This window comes from Emys orbicularis, chromosome 4, assembly GCF_028017835.1.
Source record: "Emys orbicularis isolate rEmyOrb1 chromosome 4, rEmyOrb1.hap1, whole genome shotgun sequence".
Lineage (NCBI taxonomy): Eukaryota > Metazoa > Chordata > Testudines > Emydidae > Emys > Emys orbicularis.
Window position 1 is genome coordinate 150,848,481 of NC_088686.1, and position 19,607 is coordinate 150,868,087.

The following is a 19,607-nucleotide window of genomic DNA, read 5'->3' on the forward strand; positions in this document are numbered from 1 at the left end:
ACCGGCCCTGGCCCCACCCCTTTCCCAACCCCGGCCCCGCCCCACTCTGCCCATTCCCCGCCCCCACTCCGCCCATCCCCCCCCCCTTCCCCAAAGTCCCCGCCCTAACTCACCCTCCTCCCTCCCAGCCACGCGAAAAGGGCTGCCCGAGCGCTACCGGCTTCACGGTTTGCCGGGCAGCCCCCAGACCCTGCGCCCCCGGCCGGCGCTTCCCCAGCGCAGCTGGAGCCCGGGAGGGGAAGTGCCCAGCCGGGGGCGCAGGGTCTGGAGGCTGCCCGGCAAACCGTGAAGCCGGTAGCGCTCGGGCTTCGGGCAGCCCCCATGCCTCCGGACCCTGCGCCCCCAGCCGGGCACTTCCCCTCCCGGGCTCCGGCGGCTGCTGGGCTCCCTGAACTCCTGGGCTCTGTAAGCGCCGAACTGCCCAAGCGCTACCGGCTTCGGGCAGCCCCCGTGCCTCTGGACCCTGAGCCCCCGGAGCCCGGGAGGGGAAGTGCCTGGCCGGCGGCTCAGGGTCCGGAGGCATGGGGGCTGCCCGAAGCCGGTAGCGCTCGGGCAGCTCGGCTCTTAAACAGAGCCGAAGAGTCAGGGGAGGAGCACAGCAGCCACGGGAGGGGAAGTGCCCGGCCAGCGGTATTTTTCCCGGACATGTTCGGCTTTTTGGCAATTCCCCCCGGACGGGGGTTTGATTACCAAAAAGCCAGACATGTCCGGGAAAAACCGGACGTATGGTAAACCTACCCAACACCCCCCACACCCAGTGTACTCCCCCATCATCTACAGCCCCCTGCACTCCCTAAAGCCTCCAACCTCCAAACACCCAACACCCCCCCACACCCAGTGTACTCCCCCATCATCTACAGCCCCCTGCACTCCCTAAAGCCTCCAACCTCCAAACACCCAACACGCCCCACACCCAGTGTACTCCCCCATCATCTACAGCCCCCTGCACTCCCTAAAGCCTCCAATCTCCAAACACCCAACACCCCCCACACCCAGCATACTCCCCTATCATCTACAGCCCCCCGCACTCCCTAAAGCCTCCAACCTCCAAACACCCAACACCCCCCACACCCAGCGTACTCCCCCATCATCTACAGCCCCCTGCACTCCCTAAAGCCTCCAATCTCCAAACACCCAACACCCCCCACACCCAGCATACTCCCCCATCATCTACAGCCCCCCGCACTCCCTAAAGCCTCCAACCTCCAAACACCCAACACCCCCCACACCCAGCGTACTCCCCCATCATCTACAGCCCCCCGCACTCCCTAAAGCATCCGTTCTCAAACTGTGGGTCAGGACCACGTTTTAATGGGGTCACCAGGGCTGGTGTTAGACTTGCTGGGCTGAAGCTGAAGCCAGAGGGCTTCAGCCCTGGGTGGCAGGGCTCAGATTACAGGCCCCCCGCCTAGGGCTGCAGCCTTTGGGCTTTGGCTTTGGCCCACAGCCTAGGGCAATGGGGCTTGGGCAGGCTCAGGCTTCGGTCCCCCTCCTGGGGTCGTGTAGTAATTTTTGTTGTCAGAAGGGGGTCGTGGTGCAATGACATTTGAGAACCCCTGCCCCTAAAGCCTCCAACCTCCAACCACCCAACACCCCCCCACACACACACACACACCTCTCACACACACACCCCTGCATTGCCCCTGGCTCCCATCTCTCAGACAGATGTTCCCACCTTGGGGTGAAGCTGCTAGACCCAGGGCAGATGCTGACAGGCAGCCCTTAGGGACCCAGCCCTCTCTCCCCAGCCTGGCCACCTCCTTCCCCCCTTCCCTCTGGTTCAGCCCCATGGAGCGTGCAGGGCCCTCAGTGTCTCGGGGCAGGAAGGAGCGACACCCGGGGGTGATGAGTGAAGCGCTGTTTTATTGCCGGGAGTCACAGGCAATGACCGAGAACAGGGGACAGGGGCTGCCCGTCCTGGGGAGATGGGGCAAGGCTGGGAGCAGAGCCAAGTCCAGAGAGCAGGGGCGCCTCCGGCAGGGCATAACAATTAGTCCCAGCAGAGCGGTGCGGGCAGCAGGACCCCGTGGGGGGAGCAGCCCCCTCAGTACTCGCAGATAAAGGGCAGGCGAGTCTGGCAGCTGATGCTTCTCCAATGACCACCTGGCAGAGAGAGAAGGGTTAGTGCCCGCCCGCCCGGCAACTGGCACCAAGCAAACCGCGGCTCCCACCGGCCCCACCTATCCCCGTCTCCCCCTGGCCCCAGGCCCCGGGGCCCCACCTAGGCCCAACTCCCCCCAGCCTGGGGTCCCACCTAGCCCCGTTCCACACACACCCCCTCCGCCCCAGCCCCCAGGGCCTCACCTAACCCGGGCTCCCCCCGCCACCCCAGCCCCCAGGGCCCCACCTAGCCCCAGTGGTCCCTGACCTGCGGTGCATAGGGCGACACAGGTTTGCTCAGAGCGGCTGGGGTTACTGGGGGCCCAGTTGGTGTAGTTCCAGGGGGTGAAGTCCATCCAGCGGGAGAATGAGCGTCCGCCCTGCAAGGGGAGGGGCTGAGTCGGATCAGTGTTGCCCCATTTTCAGGGCACCCCGGGGACCTTCCCAAGGGGCTGGGGCCATCTCTGAGCCGGCGGAGTCCAGGGGCTATAGCCAGGGGCTGCGGGCTCACTGGGTGGGGGGCAGGGCACACCCAGCACACACTGGCACCAGTCTGTGCTCTGGCACCGGCCCCAGGCACCTCATGGGCAGCCAAGGTCAACGGGCCCCGAGGAGACTCCCGGCCACAGAGAGGGCTGGGACAAAGCCCCGAACGGCCAGAGTCCCCCAGGGCTGCCTCACAGGGGGCGGGCGGGGCTTGGCCTGGGGTTGCCCAGAGTGGGGTCCTGGCTCAAGATACAGAGCTGCAGTGGGGGATGGGTCATCCTCCAATAATAGGGAGTTTGGGGGGCCCTGGGCCAGGCCCAGGCAGGGGTGGATGGGGCAACAGGGCCAGATGATCTCCTTACCGAGGAGGAGGTGACGCCCCCGACCCACACCTGGCCCTGCTTGGTGTAGGAGTGCGCTGCACTGCGCAGTTGCTCGTTGGCCGAGTTGCTGTGGATGGAGGCCAGGTGGCCGTGGAAGATCCGTCTGCACTCACTCTGCGGGGAGAGAGAGGGTGGGGTGCAGCCACAGACTGGCCCACGCCTGCTGCCACATGCACCATCGACTGCCCCCCATCCTCCAGCCCTACGCATCATCTGCTGCCCCCTGTCCTCCAGCCCCATGCACCATCCACCGCCCCAACACCCCATGAGCCAGTCCCACGCACCGTTCAGCGCCCGCCACACCCTGTCCTCCAGGCCCACACACCACCCCCCCCCCACACCATGATCCAGCCCCATGCATCATCCTCTGCCCCCACACCCTATCCTCCAGCCTCATGCAACATCCACTGCCCCTGTCAGCCACGCCACACACCCTCCACTGCCCACACGCACCATGAGCCAGATCCATGTATCCTCTGGTGCCCCCCATGCGCCGTCCGCCAGCCCCACACACCCTTCACTGCCCCCATGCGCCGTCTGCCAGCCCCACACACCCTCCACTGCCCACACGCACCATGAGCCAGATCCATGTATCCTCTGCTGCCCCCATGCGCCGTCCACCAGCCCCACACACCCTCCACTGCCCACACGCACCATGAGCCAGATCCATGTATCCTCTGCTGCCCCCCCATGCGCCGTCCGCCAGCCCCACACACCCTCCACTGCCCACACGCACCATGAGCCAGATCCATGTATCCTCTGCTGCCCCCATGCGCCGTCCGCCAGCCCCACACACCATCCACCATCCCCATGCACCATGAGCCAGATCCATGTATTCTCTGCTGCCCCCCATGCACTGTCCGCCAGCCCCACACACCCTCCACTGCCCACACGCACCATGAACCAGATCCATATATCCTCTGCTGCCCCCCATGCTCCGTCCGCCAGCCCCACACACCATCCACCAACCCCACGCACCATGAGCCAGCCTCATGGCACATTCATTGCTCCATGCATCCCATCCACCACATCCTATCCACCACTCCCACACACCATCTGTCAGCCCAATAGACCATCCACTGCCCCCATGCACCACCTTTCCCTGCCCCCTTCCCCCTCTACTCACCATGGCCCCATGAAAGGTCTGGTCCTGGATCACCACTGTGTAACGAAGCCTCTGGCCCAGTGCACCTCTCCCCATGAAGCTCTTGCCCTTCCCTGGCTCCTCCTCCAGAACGGAGCTGCCCTGCTCCGCTGGTACCTCCTGCTCCAGGGCGCCCTCAGCTGGCGGGCGAGAGAGACCAATGGGCCCTTCCAGCCCCATGGTGCACCCCAGACTGCAAACGACCGGGGAGAGGGGAGATGCCCCCATGGCTGCAGGGACCAGGGGGTACAACGGCAGGGGCTGGGGGGCACGTACACTGCGTCTGGGTCTGAGATATATCACGGCTGGGGATCAGTGGGGGAATGTGGGACCCAGGTGCCAGGACAGAAAAGGATGGGGGTCGGAGGACCCAGTGTCCAGAATGCAGCAGAGCTGGGGGTCAGTGAGAGCACAGGTCTGGGGATAACTGAGCCCTGTGCTGTCCATGCTGGGGTCTCACCCAAGCCCATGGGGCCCATGCAGTAGCCTTCTCTAGGGGGTCCCCTTTGGGGGCAGTGGCCTGTGGGTCAGGCTACTCCCAGGGCTGAGGGAGGGGCTCCATCCAGGGGGTGCCAGGACTTACAGAGACGGCGACTAGAGACGGCCCCCAGCAGGGCGAGCGCCAGGAACAGCTTCATCTCAGGCAGACCTGGGAGGAGACACCATGAGACAGAGACAGATTGACACCCCCCCACCCACATACAGCTAGTCACTGCCTAGAGCCACCCCCCATGGAGCCCACACTGACCCCCAGCCATCCTCAGAGACCAGACTGACCCCCTGCACTTAGCGCCCCTACCCCCTCACCTCTCATCTCGGACTTCCTCCTCCAGCCATCACAGCCTCTTATATGGGGCTGGAGCAGGAAGCTGGGGATGGGGAAAGAGCCGCTATCAGCTCCCAGTCCCTTGTGCTTCCCCCTCCGTGCAGCTTGTAACACCCTCACACCCAGCCTGGGCTGTGACCCACAAGCTGCCCCATGTCTCCTCCTAGGGGCCATCATAGAATCATAGAATATGAGGGTTGGAAGGGACCTCAGGAGGTCATCTAGTCCAACCCCCTGCTCAAAGCAGGACCAATCCCCAGATAGATTTTTGCCCCAGATCCCTGACTGGCCCCCTCATGGATTGAGCTCACAACCCTGGGTTTAGCAGGCCAATGCTCAAACCACTGAGCTATCCCCCTCCCACATTGGAGGGAGTGGTCTACAAACCAGCAGTCTACAAAGAGCCCCCAACTCACCATAGACCATACAGGGTTCTGGGTTCACCTCCCTCCTAATGGTAGCAGAGAGCTGGGCTCCCAGCCACTCGGGGACCCGCTTTAGAGAGGCCCAGGATGTAAGGCTGGGCTAGCAGGGGGCTGTGTGTCAGGATTGAGGGGCACCGGCAGAGCTATGATCAGGGGAGCCCAGAGCTGGGCTAGCAGGGGCCTGCGGTTCGGGATTGAAGGGAACCGGCAGAGCTGGGTGGGGAGCTCAGGGCTGGGCTAGCAGAGGGTTGCGGTTCGGGATTGAGGGGCACCGGCAGAGCTGGCAGAGGGGGACCCCAGGGCTGGGCTAGCAGGGGGCTGCAGGTTGGGATTGAGGGGCATCACCTGGGCTCTCCACAGTTCACCGCTGGTGGTAGAGGGTGCATCCAAGAGGGCTGGGCTGGGCTGGCTCTGAGGTGTGGCACTGAGCTGTGGGGGGGCTGGGACAGCAGTGGGGGTGGGAAGGGATTGAGGGGCTGTCATAATTATAAAGGGAAAGGTAACAGTCCTTCTGTGTACAATACTGTGGAATCCCTCCTGGCCAGAGACTCCAAAGTCCTTTTGCCTGTAAAGGGTTAAGAAGCTCAGGTAACCTGGCTGACACCTGACCCAAAGGACCAATAAGGGGACAAGATACTTTCAAATCTTGGTGGGGGGAAGGCTTTTGTTTGTGCTCTTTGTTTTGGGGGTTGTTCGCTCTTGGGACTAAGAGGGACCAGAAATCAATCCAGGCTCTCCAAATCTTTCTGAACAAGTCTCTCATATTTCAAACTTGTAAGTAACAGCCAGGCAAGGCGTGTTAGTTTTATCTTTGTTTTCTCATCTTGTAAATGTACCTTTTGCTAGAGTAAAAAGAACAGGAGTACTTGTGGCACCTTAGAGACTAACAAATTTATCTGAGCATAAGCTTTCGTGGGCACGAAAGCTTATGCTCAAATAAATTTGTTAGTCTCTAAGGTGCCACAAGTACTCCTGTTCTTTTTGCAGATACAGACTAACACGGCTGCTACTCTGAAACCTGTCCTTTTGCTAGAGTGTTTATCTCTGTTTGCTGTAACTTTGAACCTAATGCTAGAGGGGGTTCCTCTGCGCTCTTTAAGTTTGATTACCCTGTAAAGTTATTTTCCATCCTGATTTTACAGAGATGATTTTTACCTTTCTTTCTTTAATTAAAAGCCTTCTTTTTAAGAACCTGATTGATTTTTCCTTGTTCTAAGATCCAAGGGGATTGATCTGGACTCACCAGGAATTGGGTGGGGGGAAAGGGAAGGCGGGGGGAATGATTAATTCCTCCTTGTTTTAAGAGCCAAGGGGTTTTGGATCAGTGTTCACCAGGGAATTGGTGGAAGAGTCTCTCAAGGCTACCCAGGGAAGGGAGTTAGCACATTGGGAGTGGTGGCAGCAAAAGCAGATCTAAGCTGGTAGAGAAGCTTAGAGGTTTTCATGCAGGTCCCTACATCTGTACCCTAAAGTTCAGAGTGGGGAAGGAACCTTGACAGGGGCATTGTGTGAACCGTGTGGGCTCCTGGCCCTGGGATCTCACTCCAGACCTGGTGTCCCCGGTGTTCTGGGCAGGGGGCAGCACTGGCTGGGGGCCCCTGCTGTGGGTGATGCCTGGGACTGTAGAGGATGGTCCGAATCGGCCCTTCTGGTCTTATGCCCTACGGCCCTGTGACCTGACCTGGAGCCGCTCAGGAACCGGCCCCAGCAAAGCAGCAGCCTCTGCCCAATGCACTGGGTGCTCAGCTGAGGAGGGGAATGTCACACACATCACAGCAACTCAGTGGGACCCGCCCCATTGGGAGGTTGGGGTCAACAGAGCCACAGATGCTTTACACCAGCTGGAATCTGGCCCATTGACTTTTCGCCAAGTTGACAAAACAAGGAGCAATGGTCTCAAGTTGCAGTGGGGGAGGTTTAGGTGGGCCAGAGATTCTCCCTAAACACATCACAAACACCCCCCCACAGCCCACCCTACACTGCACACCACCACCATTGGTGGCCAGTTAAGAGTAGATCGTCTGGGGACTCCAGCTTCTGCACGATTATGATTGGCAGGATGTTGGATCTGGCAGCTCTGATCCTGGGCTGTGTCCTGGAGTTAGGTTTCAAAGAACTTCCCTTTGGACCCCAGTTTATACAGTGAGTGAAACTTGAGTCCTGCTTAGCTGTTCCTTACCCAATCATTTTAAACGGAAGTCCTACAAAACGGTATTTTTCACCAATCCTAGCCCATTACAAAACAATTCTTTACCCAATCAGACCCAACCACCTTAGTTGATTTAAATCTTGAAAAATTAGTTATGCAACAGACAGAAACAATCAAAGAACCAGACAGACCCTACAGATAAACAATAGAGAAGTGGGGACCACAAAGGCAAAACAATAGACGTATAGATCTCACAACCACAACTGCTGCTAAGTGGTTTCTTGCCAGACAGAACATGTCGAACAAGTTTTCTTTAGAGATCTGAAGATCTGTTTCTTTAGCTGCTGATGGTGGGTGCTATTAGGACAGGAGACTTCTTAACAGCCTGATATTACACTGTTTTGATGTAATTTAGATGGAAGGGGACGATGTGACTGTCTACTTCTTAGCTCATGGCTGCTGCTGCTTACTAAAGAAAAAGGCCACAGACCTTACAACACACCCAACACTCCACCACCCAGTGTACTCCCCCATCATCTACAGCCCCTCGCCTCCAACCTCCAAACACCCAACACCCCCCACACCCAGCGTACTCCCCCATCATCTACAGCCCCTCGCACTCCCTAAAGCCTCCAACCTCCAAACACCCAACACCCCCCACACCCAGTGTACTCCCCCATCATCTACAGCCCCTCGCACTCCCTAAAGCCTCCAACCTCCAAACACCCAACACCCCCCACACCCAGTGTACTCCCCCATCATCTACAGCCCCTCGCACTCCCTAAAGCCTCCAACCTCCAAACACCCAACACCCCCCACACCCAATGTACTCCCCCATCATCTACAGCCCCCTGCACTCCCTAAAGCCTCCAACCTCCAAACACCCAACACGCCCCACACCCAGTGTACTCCCCCATCATCTACAGCCCCCTGCACTCCCTAAAGCCTCCAACCTCCAAACACCCAACACCCCCCACACCCAGTGTACTCCCCCATCATCTACAGCCCCTCGCACTCCCTAAAGCCTCCAACCTCCAAACACCCAACACCCCCCACACCCAGTATACTCCCCCATCATCTACAGCCCCCTGCACTCCCTAAAGCCTCCAACCTCCAAACACCCAACACCCCCCACACCCAGTGTACTCCCCCATCATCTACAGCCCCTCGCACTCCCTAAAGCCTCCAACCTCCAAACACCCAACACCCCCCACACCCAGCATACTCCCCCATCATCTACAGCCCCCTGCACTCCCTAAAGCCTCCAACCTCCAAACACCCAACACCCCCCACACCCAGCGTACTCCCCCATCATCTACAGCCCCCTGCACTCCCTAAAGCCTCCAACCTCCAAACACCCAACACCCCCCACACCCAGCGTACTCCCCCATCATCTACAGCCCCTCGCACTCCCTAAAGCCTCCAACCTCCAAACACCCAACACCCCCCACACCCAGTGTACTCCCCCATCATCTACAGCCCCTCGCACTCCCTAAAGCCTCCAACCTCCAAACACCCAACACCCCCCACACCCAGCGTACTCCCCCATCATCTACAGCCCCTCGCACTCCCTAAAGCCTCCAACCTCCAAACACCCAACACCCCCCACACCCAATGTACTCCCCCATCATCTACAGCCCCCCGCACTCCCTAAAGCCTCCAACCTCCAAACACCCAACACGCCCCACACCCAGTGTACTCCCCCATCATCTACAGCCCCCTGCACTCCCTAAAGCCTCCAACCTCCAAACACCCAACACCCCCCACACCCAGTGTACTCCCCCATCATCTACAGCCCCCTGCACTCCCTAAAGCCTCCAACCTCCAAACACCCAACACCCCCCACACCCAATGTACTCCCCCATCATCTACAGCCCCCTGCACTCCCTAAAGCCTCCAACCTCCAAACACCCAACACCCCCCACACCCAGCGTACTCCCCCATCATCTACAGCCCCCCGCACTCCCTAAAGCCTCCAACCTCCAAACACCCAACACGCCCCACACCCAGTGTACTCCCCCATCATCTACAGCCCCCTGCACTCCCTAAAGCCTCCAACCTCCAAACACCCAACACCCCCCACACCCAGCGTACTCCCCCATCATCTACAGCCCCCCGCACTCCCTAAAGCCTCCAACCTCCAAACACCCAACACGCCCCACACCCAGTGTACTCCCCCATCATCTACAGCCCCCCGCACTCCCTAAAGCCTCCAACCTCCAAACACCCAACACCCCCCACACCCAATGTACTCCCCCATCATCTACAGCCCCCTGCACTCCCTAAAGCCTCCAACCTCCCAACACCCCCCACACCCAGCGTACTCCCCCATCATCTACAGCCCCCTGCACTCCCTAAAGCAGCAGTTCTCTAACTGTGGGTCGGGACCACGTTTTAATGGGGTCGCCAGGGCTGGTGTTAGACTTGCTGGGCCAAAGCCGAAGCCAGAGGGCTTCAGCCCTAGGTGGCAGGGCTCAGGTTACAGGCCCCCCGCCTAGGGCTGCAGCCTTTGGGCTTTGGCTTTGGCCCACAGCCTAGGGCAATGGGGCTTGGGCAGGCTCAGGCTTCGGTCCCCCTTCTGGGGTTGTGTAGTAATTTTTGTTGTCAGAAGGGGGTTGCGGTGCAATGAAGTTTGAGAACCCCTGCCCCTAAAGCCTCCAACCTCCAACCACCCAACACCCCCCCCCACACACACACACACACACCTCTCACACACACACCCCTGCATTGCCCCTGGCTCCCATCTCTCAGACAGATGTTCCCACCTTGGGGTGAATCTTCTAGAGCCAGGGCAGATGCTGACAGGCAGCCCTTAGGGACCCAGCCCTCTCTCCCCAGCCTGGCCACCTCCTTCCCCCCTTCCCTCTGGTTCAGCCCCATGGAGCGTGCAGGGCCCTCAGTGTCTGGGATCAGGAAGGAGCGACACCCGGGGGTGATGAGTGAAGGGCTGTTTTGTTGTGAGGAGTCACAGGCAATGACGGAGAGCAGGGGATGGGGGCTGCTCCTCCTGGGGCAAGGCTGGGAACAGAGCCTAGTCCAGGGGGCAGGGATGCCAAGGTATGCAGGGACATGCCTATGGACAGAAGGTTTTTCTATGCCCTGTGCTGGATAGCTTGTCTTTGGGACAAAGAAAGAAAGGCCACATGGCAAGAGACTATAAACGGCTGCTGCAGCTCCTCCATCTTGTCTTCAGTCCTGCTTCTGACCTCTGGAGGGACTTTGCTACAAACTGAAGCTCTGAACAAAGGGCTGAGGACCCATCCCAGCTGCGGATGTTCCAGAGACTTGATTTGAACCTGCAGTTTAGTCCATCACTGCTACAAGCCTGAACCAAGATCTTTGCCATTCCTGTATGTAACTGATTCCATTTAACCAATTCTAGCTCTCATCTGGAGTGTCTGAGGGAATTGCTTGTATGACTTATGGTTAGCCAGTGGGGTAAAACCGAAGTCCTCTCTGTTTGGCTGGTTTGGTTTGCCTTGGTGGGCAAAGGAACCCCAGCCTTGGGCTGTAATTGCCCTGTTCTGAGCAATGTGTCCTGAATTGACCCCTTCAGAAGGGTCCCACCAAGGGTAGCATCAGTCATAAAATGCCAAATACAGTTTTACTGTCCTTGATTCACATAACCAGGATAACAACCCTTTATTACTCCTGCCCCAAGAACAAAGAGACTGGGGATCCCACAGCAGCCAAAGTGGCCATTTGGGCAAGCAGCTAGACAGGATGGGTGTGCCCATGCAAACGAGATCAGCCCCTGAAGTCCTTTTCCACAGCTCACCACCAGATGTCAGGGGAGAGCTCATTCTGACTCTGCTTACACATTTTTACAGTGCAAATATTTGTAATAAAAATAATACACACTTTGATTTCCATTATAACACAGAATACAATATCTATGAAAATGTAGAAAAACATCCAAAATATTTAATAAATTTCAATTGGTATTCTGTTGTTAAAGAGTGCAATTAAAACTGCGATTAATCGCGATTACTTTTTAAATTGCGATTAATTTTTTTGAGTTAATCACGTGAGTTAACTGCGATTAATCGACGGGCCTAGTTTATTCTCCAGGGGGGCGGGGCAAGCCTGTGAAGCTGGGAGATTGGCTGTCTGTCTTTGAGTGTGTCAAGGCTCATTCCCCACTCTGGCACTTAAAAAGGGTAAATTTTATTAAAAACAAAAAGGAAGAAAGTGCTAAGGCTTTTGCTAGATTTTGAAAGAGCAATTCCAAAAATTAAGTACCAAGAACAGCTTTCTTGGGGTCCAGCTTAAAGGTCACAAGCAAACAAAAGCACCTAGGGGTTTGCACAGAGGAATCCACAAGCCAAAATAAAGAAATAAACCTGATTGCGTCTATTTAAACATTCCCTGTCCCAATTATTCCTTCTAGGTCTGGAAGATGAATTTTCATACCTGGTTCAAACCTTACACAGCATTCCTGCTTATAGCATTGTTGCTCCATGTCTCCTTCTCTGGAGAACAACAGACAAAGGCAAAGTTTCTTTCCCAATTTTAAAAAGTTCTTTCCTTCCCATTGGCTCTTTTGGTCAGGTGCCCACTTCCTTTTCTTTATCTGGGGGACTTTTTAACCCTTTACAGGTAAAGCAAGCAGAGAACAGCTACCAAGAGGGATTTTACAGATAACTGGCTGGCTGGGTGTCCATAAAAGGGAGCTACCCCCACACACACTTAATTTATCACATGCCCCCCAAATTACAGAGGGTGCTGGCCAGCCTGGTTCAGGTCGGGTCCACACCGGCTGGGATTTCGTCCTGGAGAGTTAATAAGTTACATGCCTCTCTAATTTCACTAATAATTACATGAAGAACTAAACAATACTTTTTACATTTCAAGGACTACAATGACTTAGAATGAAGGGACATTTTTACCCAGCTGATTCTGGGAAACCTTCCCAGGAGAGTGCATCAGAGGCTCCTGAAATGTGTTGTATCTCAAAATCAAAGTCTTGAAGAGCTGAACTCCACTGAAGAAATTTTTTGTTAGTCTCTTTGACTGTGTGAAGCCACTTCAGTGCAGCATGATCAGTCTGCAGGTGAAAGCGCCGTCCCCAAATGTATGGACGTAGCTTCTCCAGAGCATACACAATGGCATAACATTCTTTTTCAGAGGCTGACCGGTGGCTTTCCCTCAGAAAGTTTTTTGCTGAGAAACACGACAGGATGGAATTGTTGATCTGGTCCTTCCTGCATTAAAACTGCTCCTACACCATGCTCGGACTCATCTGTGGTTACGACGAACAGTTGGTAGAAGTCCGGGGCCCTCAGTACAGGTCAGACGTAAGGGCCGCCTTAAGCTGGTTAAAGGCTTTCTGACACTTCTCAGTCCACTGAATGGCATTTGGCTGTTATTTCCTGGTCAGGTCTGTCAGTCGGGTGGCAATTTGGTACAGTGTGGTACAAATCGTCGTAATACCCGATTGGACCTGCTTCTTGACTTAGGGACAGGCCAATTTTGGATAGCATTTACCTTAGCCTGTAGGGGGCTGATAGTACCTTGACCCACCTGGTGTCCAAGGTACGTTACCCTGTTTAGGCCTATTTGACACTTTTTGGCCTTAATGGTTAATCCTGCCTCCCTTATGCACTGGAAGACAGCTTGGAGGTGCTCCAGGTGTTCTGCCCATGAATCTCAGAATATGGCCACATCATCAAGGTAGGCAACTGCAAATTCCCCAAATCCAGCCACAAGGTTATCTATCAGTCTCTGGAACGTGGCGGGTGCATTTCGCAGTCCGATAGGGAGCACATTAAATTCATACAGCCCTACATGGGTGATGAAGGCTGACCTTTCCTTGGTGGGGTCATCTAGCAGCACTTGCCAGTACCCCTTAGTTAACTCTAAGGTGGAGATGAACTGGGCATGTCCCAGTTTCTCCAATAGCTCATCTGTGCATGGCATTGGATAGTTTTCTAGGCAAGTTACGGCATTTAGTTTACGGTAGTCCACACAAAAGCGGATTTCCCCATCTGGTTTGGGAACCAAAACCACTGGAGAGGCCCATGCACTCTCAGAGGGTTGGATTACATCCATCTGTAACATGTCCTTGATCTCCCTTTCTATTGCGGTTTTGGCTTGAGGAGCCATCTGATAGGGTTGGTCTCTAATTGGGTGAACATCGCCTGTGTCAATGGAGTGGTACGCCTGTACTGTCCTTCCTGGGGTGGCTGAAAACATTGGCGCAAAGCTAGTGCACAGCTCCTTAATCTGCTGTCGCTGCTTACACCCAGGGGTCATGGAATGGCTTACCTCTTCCACACCACCGTTGCTTTTTCCGTCATAGTAGACTCCTTCAGGCCACTCAGTGTCGTCTCTCTCCTGGTCTGTAAACTGAAGAACCTTGATTTCTCGGAAATAAAAGGGCTTTAGAGAATTAACATTCTATACTTTAGGTTTTAGGGTAGGGTCTGGGACCTCTATGAGGCAATTAACAGCTCCTAGGCACTCTCAGGCAATAAATGGCCCCTCCCATGACGCTTCCATCTCATTGGCCTGGAGCGCTTTCAGGACCATGACTTGGTCACCTACTCTGAAGGAACACTCTCTGGCATGTTTATCATACCAGGCCTTTTGCTCTTGTTGAGCATCCTGTAGGTTTTCTCGAGCAAGGGCTAGAGAGTTTTTGAGGGTATTTTGCAGGTTGGTTACAAAGTCCAAAATGTTAGTTCCTGGAGAAGAGTAACCCCCTCCCATTTCTGCTTTACCAAATGTAATGGCCCCATAAACGAGTTCAAAGGGTGAAAATCCCAAACTGGGATGTGGTACAGCCCTGTAGCAAAGAGTAACTGCTGCAACACTAGGTCCCAATCATTGGAGTGCTCATTCATGAATTTACGTATCATGACCCCCAAAGTCCCATTAAACTTCTCCACTAGGCCATTGGTTTGATGGTAGTAAGGGGTAGCAACCAAGCGGTTCACCCCATGAGCTTCCCAAAGATATTTCATGGTCCCTGCCAGGAAGTTAGTCCCCGAATCTGTAAGGATGTGGGAGGGCCAACCTACCCTGGCAAAAATGTGTTCCAATCCCTGGCTCACACTTTTAGGCCTGGTGTTGCTTAGAGCTACTGCTTCCGGCCATCGGGTGGCAAAATCCATGAAAGTCAGTATGTACAGCTTTCCTCTGGGTGTCTTTTTAGGGAAAGGACACAGAATATCCACAGCTACACATTGAAATGAAACCTCAATGATGGGGACTGGCCGGAGAGGGGCCTTGACCTGGTCTTGGGGCTTGCCCACTGTGACGTTATTGACACAAACTGGGACCGTATAGATCAGTGGCTCTCAAACTTTTGTACTGGTGACCCCTTTCACATAGCAAGCCTCTGAGTGCGACACCCCTTATACATTAAAAACACTTTTTTATATATTTAACACTATTATAAATGCTGGAGGCAAAGTGGGTTTTGAGGTGGAGGTTGACAGCTCGCGACTCCCCCATGTAGTAACCTCGTGACCCCCCGAGGGGTCCCGACCCCCACTTTGAGAACCCTTGAACTAAGCAGTGTGAGAAAAGGGCCAGGCTAGCTGAGTGTCTTACAGAGGTGCAGCGGTTCCCACGGCTTCCAGACTGCACCCGGGGTGACAACCTGTCACAGAAGGTAAGTGGCAGATGGCATCGTGAGTATCAGGGTCTGTACAAAGGGATGCTAAACTGAAGAGCCTCTGCTGTGAGAAATCTCCTCTCCCCAACAAGGCGCACAGACCAGGGGCAAGTCCCCGCAAAGCTGCTCTTAGCTGAGCGAAATGGCTGACGCTTCCTGACGGTGCGGCCTGTGGCAGGGGTGTGATGTTATTGATATAAACTGTGACCATATAGATCATTGTTGCAACCACTGTTATATATTGGCAGCAAATATTGTACAAAGGTTGTCGTGTGAGGTGTCTAAGAAAAGGGTATGGTTTGCTGGTTATGATTATGCTGTCTGTGTGCATGTATCATTTTTGTATTTAAACTTATAAGTATTGGCTCTATACGGTCTGTAATTTCAAACTTGTGCTATGCTTCTGGGTGACCCCCAGACAATTTGGCATCAGCACTGCCTAGCCTGCTTGATGGCCCGTTAAGGACCATCAGCTGTACAACTGACCCATTGAGAGACTGCAGATACACCTTGTGGCTCAGCAAGGCATGCAGGGACATGCCTATGGACAGAACTCTCATCTAAGGTTTCCATGCCCTGTGCTGGAGAGCTTGTCTTTGAATCAAAGAAAGCAGAGGCCACGTGACAAGAGACTATAAAAGGCTGCTGCAGCTCCTCCATCTTGTCTTCAGTCCTGCTTGTGACCTCTGGAGGGACTTTGCTACAAACGGAAGCTCTGAACAAAGGGCTGAGGACCCATCCCAGCTGCGGATGTTCCAGAGACTTGATTGGAACCTGCAGTTTAGTCCATCACTGCCACAAGCCTGAACCAAGAACTTTGCCATGACTGTATGTAACTGATTCCATTTAACCAATTCTAACTCTCATTTATATTTCTTTCTTTTTATGAATAAATCTTTAGATTTTAGATTCTAAAGGATTGACAACCGCGTGATTTGTGGGTAAGATCTGATTAGTATATTGACCTGGGTCTGGGGCGTGGTCCTGTGGGATCGAGAGAAACTTTTTTCTTTTACTCGGGCATTGGTTTTCATAACCATTTGTCCCCATAATGAGTGGCACTGGTGGTGATACTGGGAAACTGGAGTGTCTAAGGGAATTGCTTGTGTGACTTGTGGTTAGCCCGTGGGGTGAGATCCTCTCTGTCTGGCTGGTTTGGTGCCTTAGAGGTGGAGAACCACCAGCCTGGGGCTGTGACTGCCCTGCTCTAAGCAATTTGTCCTGAATTGATACTCTCAGTAGTGTCCCACCAAAGGCAGCATCGTTACAGGGAGGCTGCAGCTCTCAGCTCCGTTCTGGTTGGGCGTTTCTTAGCCCTTAGCTTGCTGGGAATGTCCCAGGGGCAGGGGAACCCCAGAACTGGACATGGTCCCCGCTAGTGGGCTCTGTAATAGCATCAACTCCCCCTCCTGACTCCATCCCTGGGTGGGGGTAACCCCCAGCCCCCTCCCCCCCCCGGCCACCTTTTGTCCATCCCCGCCCGCCACCGGCCCAGCCCAATGGAGCGTGCAGGGCCCTCAGTGTCCTGGGGCAGGAAGGAGCGACACCCGGGGGTGATGAGTGAAGCACTTTTTATTGCAGGGAGTCACAGGCAATGAGCGAGGGGCGGGCTTCCCCTCCTGGGAGCTGGAGCAGGGCCAGGAGCAGAGTCGAGTCCAGGGAGCAGGGGCGCCCCCGGCAGGGCGGAGCGGGGAGTCTCAGGCCAGCAGAGCGGTGGGGGCAGCGGGGCCCCGTGGGGGGAGCAGCCCCCTCAGTACTCACAGATAAAGGGCATGCGAGCCCTGCACCTCACACTTCTCCATTGACCACCTGGCAGAGAGAGAGGGGTTAATGCCCTCCTAACTGGCACCTGGAATGCAGCCCCCAGGAAACCCCGGATCCCTTGCCCCAGACCCCCATATTCCCACTAACACCAGATCCCCTGCCCCCACACCCACAGCCCCACCTACCCTCGGATCCCCTGTCCCACACCCCACAGGCCCACCTGCTCTTGGATCCCCTGTTCCAGGGCCCCATGAACCCCAGATCCCCTGCCCACAGATCCACAGATCCCTGGTTCCCCTGCCCCAGGGCTCTTGTTCCCTCAAGCAGTGAATAGATCCCCATCTCCGCCCTGCTCTCCCCCCCCCCCCCCCCCGGCTCCTCACCTGCAGGGCACATGGCGACACACGTTCGCCCAGTGCGGCAGGGGTTCCCTCTGGCCCAGTTGCTGTAGTTCCAGGGACTGTGGTCGACCCAGTGGGAGCGCAGACACCGGTGCTGTGAGGGAAGGGGCTGGGTTAGGATCAGTGCTGTCCCATCTGCAGGGGGCCGCGGGGAACCTCCCACCCCCACCTCTGAGGGGCCATCGCTTGGGCTGGGGCCAGGAGCCGTTCATGCACTGGAGCCGGGTGGTGGCTGTGGATCATAGCAAGGGGTTCTGGATTCGCTGGGATGGGGGTCAGGCCCTAGGGCAGGATGTACCCAACACGTGCTGGCACCAGCCTCTGCCCTGGCAACGGGCCCCAAAAAGACTCCCAGCCATCCGGGGTCAGCTGGACCCACGCCTGAGCCGCCGAGGCCCACCTCCCAGGGAGCAAGCAGGGGATGGTCTGGGGCAGCCCTGAGTAGAGTCCCGGCTGGGGACACACTTAGCCGCAGCAGGGGATGGATCCCGCTGTCCGCTCTGCACTGGAGGGGTGGCCAGCCTCAGAGCTGGCAGGGCCATAATGGGGAAGTTGGAGGGGGGATTCTGGGCCAGGCCCAGGCAGTAGGGGAACGGGGGCAGCAGGGCCAGACACTCTCCTTACCCTGCGGGAGGTGATGCCCCCAATCCACACCTGGGCCCGGTTGGTGCGGGCACGCACCGTGCATCTCAGGCGCTGGTTGGTTGCATAGTTGTGGATGGAGGCCAGGCGGCCGCGGTAGCAACGGGCACACAAGTGCTGAGGGGAGAGGGGGAGGGAGACATGGGGCATCCACCAACTACCACCCCATGTGCCATCCACTGCTTCTATGCCCCCTATGTCACCCCTTCAGCCCCTCCACTGCCCCTATGCTGCCTCCACCACCCTACCGCTATCTACTGCCCCTCCACCGCCCCCACGCCCCCTCCACTGCCTCCATGGGCCCCCCATCACGTCTATGCCACCCCTCCACTGCCCTATGCCCCCTCCACTGTCCCCATGGGCCCCCCGTCACCTGTGTGCCCCCTCCAATGTGCCATTCTCTAACCCCATGGGTCTCCCACCCCACTTCCTGACCCATCTGCGAGTCCTCCCCACCACCTGTGCCCCTGCGTCACTCACCTGGGCTCTCCAAAATGTCTGGCAATTGTTCACAAACACATAGCGACAGGTGTGGCCCCCCTGGCCAGGCACTATCACCCTGAAGCTCTCGCTCTCTGTGGGGCACGGTGGCTCCGGCTCCCCGGGCTCCTCCTCGCCCTGCTCGGCTGGTACCTCCTGCTCCGGGGCGCCCTCATCTGAGGGTGGGTGCGAGAGACACCAATTGGCCCTTCCAGCTGCAAGACGCAGCCCAGATCCCAAACAATCCTTGGAGGTGGGAGCAGATCTAGCGGCCGGGGACACAGGTGTCCGGGATAGAGGGTCAGGGTGTCACTGGGGGGTCAGGGGACCCTGGTGTCCCGGATGGAGAGGGTCATAGGATTATTGCGGGGCCAGGGGACCCTGGTGTCCGGGCTGCAGTGAGGTGGAAGGTTATTGGGGGCAGGGGCCCCAGGTGGCCGGAACAGAGTGGGGCTGGGGTCAGTGAGAGCACAGGTCTGGGGTAACGGAGCCCTGTACTGTGCTTGCTGGGGTCTGACCCAAGCCCATGGGGTCCATGCAGTGTCTGCTGGGGGTGTGGAGGTTCCCATTGGGGGCAGTGTCTGTGGGTCAGGCTCCCCACCGGGTGGGGGAGGGGCTGTAGCCACGGGGACTTGAGCCTCAGGACTTACGGAGCTGGTGAGTAGAGACGGCCCCCAGCAGGGCAAGTGCCAGGACCAGGAACAGCTTCATCTCGGGCAGACCTGGCGTGGCAAACCACTGTGAGACAGAGACAGATTGACACCTCCCATCCAACCCCCCCACAGTCACTGAGCCCAGACCGACCCTCCTGCCTAGAGCCCATCCCCCTCCTTCCATTTAGCTCGAACTGACCCCCCCCCCCCCCCCGCACTTAGCGACCTCCTGCCACTGCACCCTGACCTACCACCAAACTCCCCTGGGCTGATGACCACCCTCCAACCAACGCAGCCTTTCCCAGCAAAGGTAGGGCTGGGCCAAGCAAGGCTGAAGAAGAGAGCCCAGGGCCTTGGCTCAGCTGGGGGGAGACAGGTGAGCTGTCACTCACCTGCCCTGTAACACAGGGACAACGGGCTATGGGCATCCATTGACTATGGACAGAAGGTGGCAGAGAGAACCCAGCATGTGCTGTTAGTCTGTGGAACTCCCTGCCACAGGATACAAGGGGCCGAGAGCCCTGAGCAGTGCC

The 19,607-nt window shown here is 56.7% G+C and overlaps 1 protein-coding gene across 1 annotated transcript; it reads right to left on the reverse strand.

The window, feature by feature from the left end:
• Positions 1-2,044: 2,044 nt before the first annotated feature.
• On the reverse strand, positions 2,045-19,132 carry LOC135878744 (bone marrow proteoglycan-like). The gene is made up of 5 exons (XM_065404480.1): positions 19,072-19,132; positions 18,422-18,597; positions 17,924-18,058; positions 17,282-17,393; positions 2,045-2,103 (listed from the first exon to the last, which is right to left on the reverse strand). Exons 1-5 carry the CDS (start codon positions 19,130-19,132, stop codon positions 2,045-2,047), a joined length of 543 nt encoding a protein of 180 aa, XP_065260552.1.
• Between the last annotated feature and the right edge of the window lie 475 nt (positions 19,133-19,607).

Coding starts and splice junctions, on each gene's coding strand:
- LOC135878744 (XM_065404480.1), bottom strand. CDS start 19,132: ATGAAGCTGTTCCTGGTCCTGGCACTTGCCCTGCTGGGGGCCGTCTCT. Junction 18,598..19,071: donor CGTCTCTACTCACCAGCTCC/GTAAGTCCTGAG, acceptor ACCCACCCTCAG/ATGAGGGCGCCCCGGAGCAG. Junction 2,104..17,281: donor TGTCGCCATGTGCCCTGCAG/GTGAGGAGCCGG, acceptor TCTCTCTGCCAG/GTGGTCATTGGAGAAGCATC.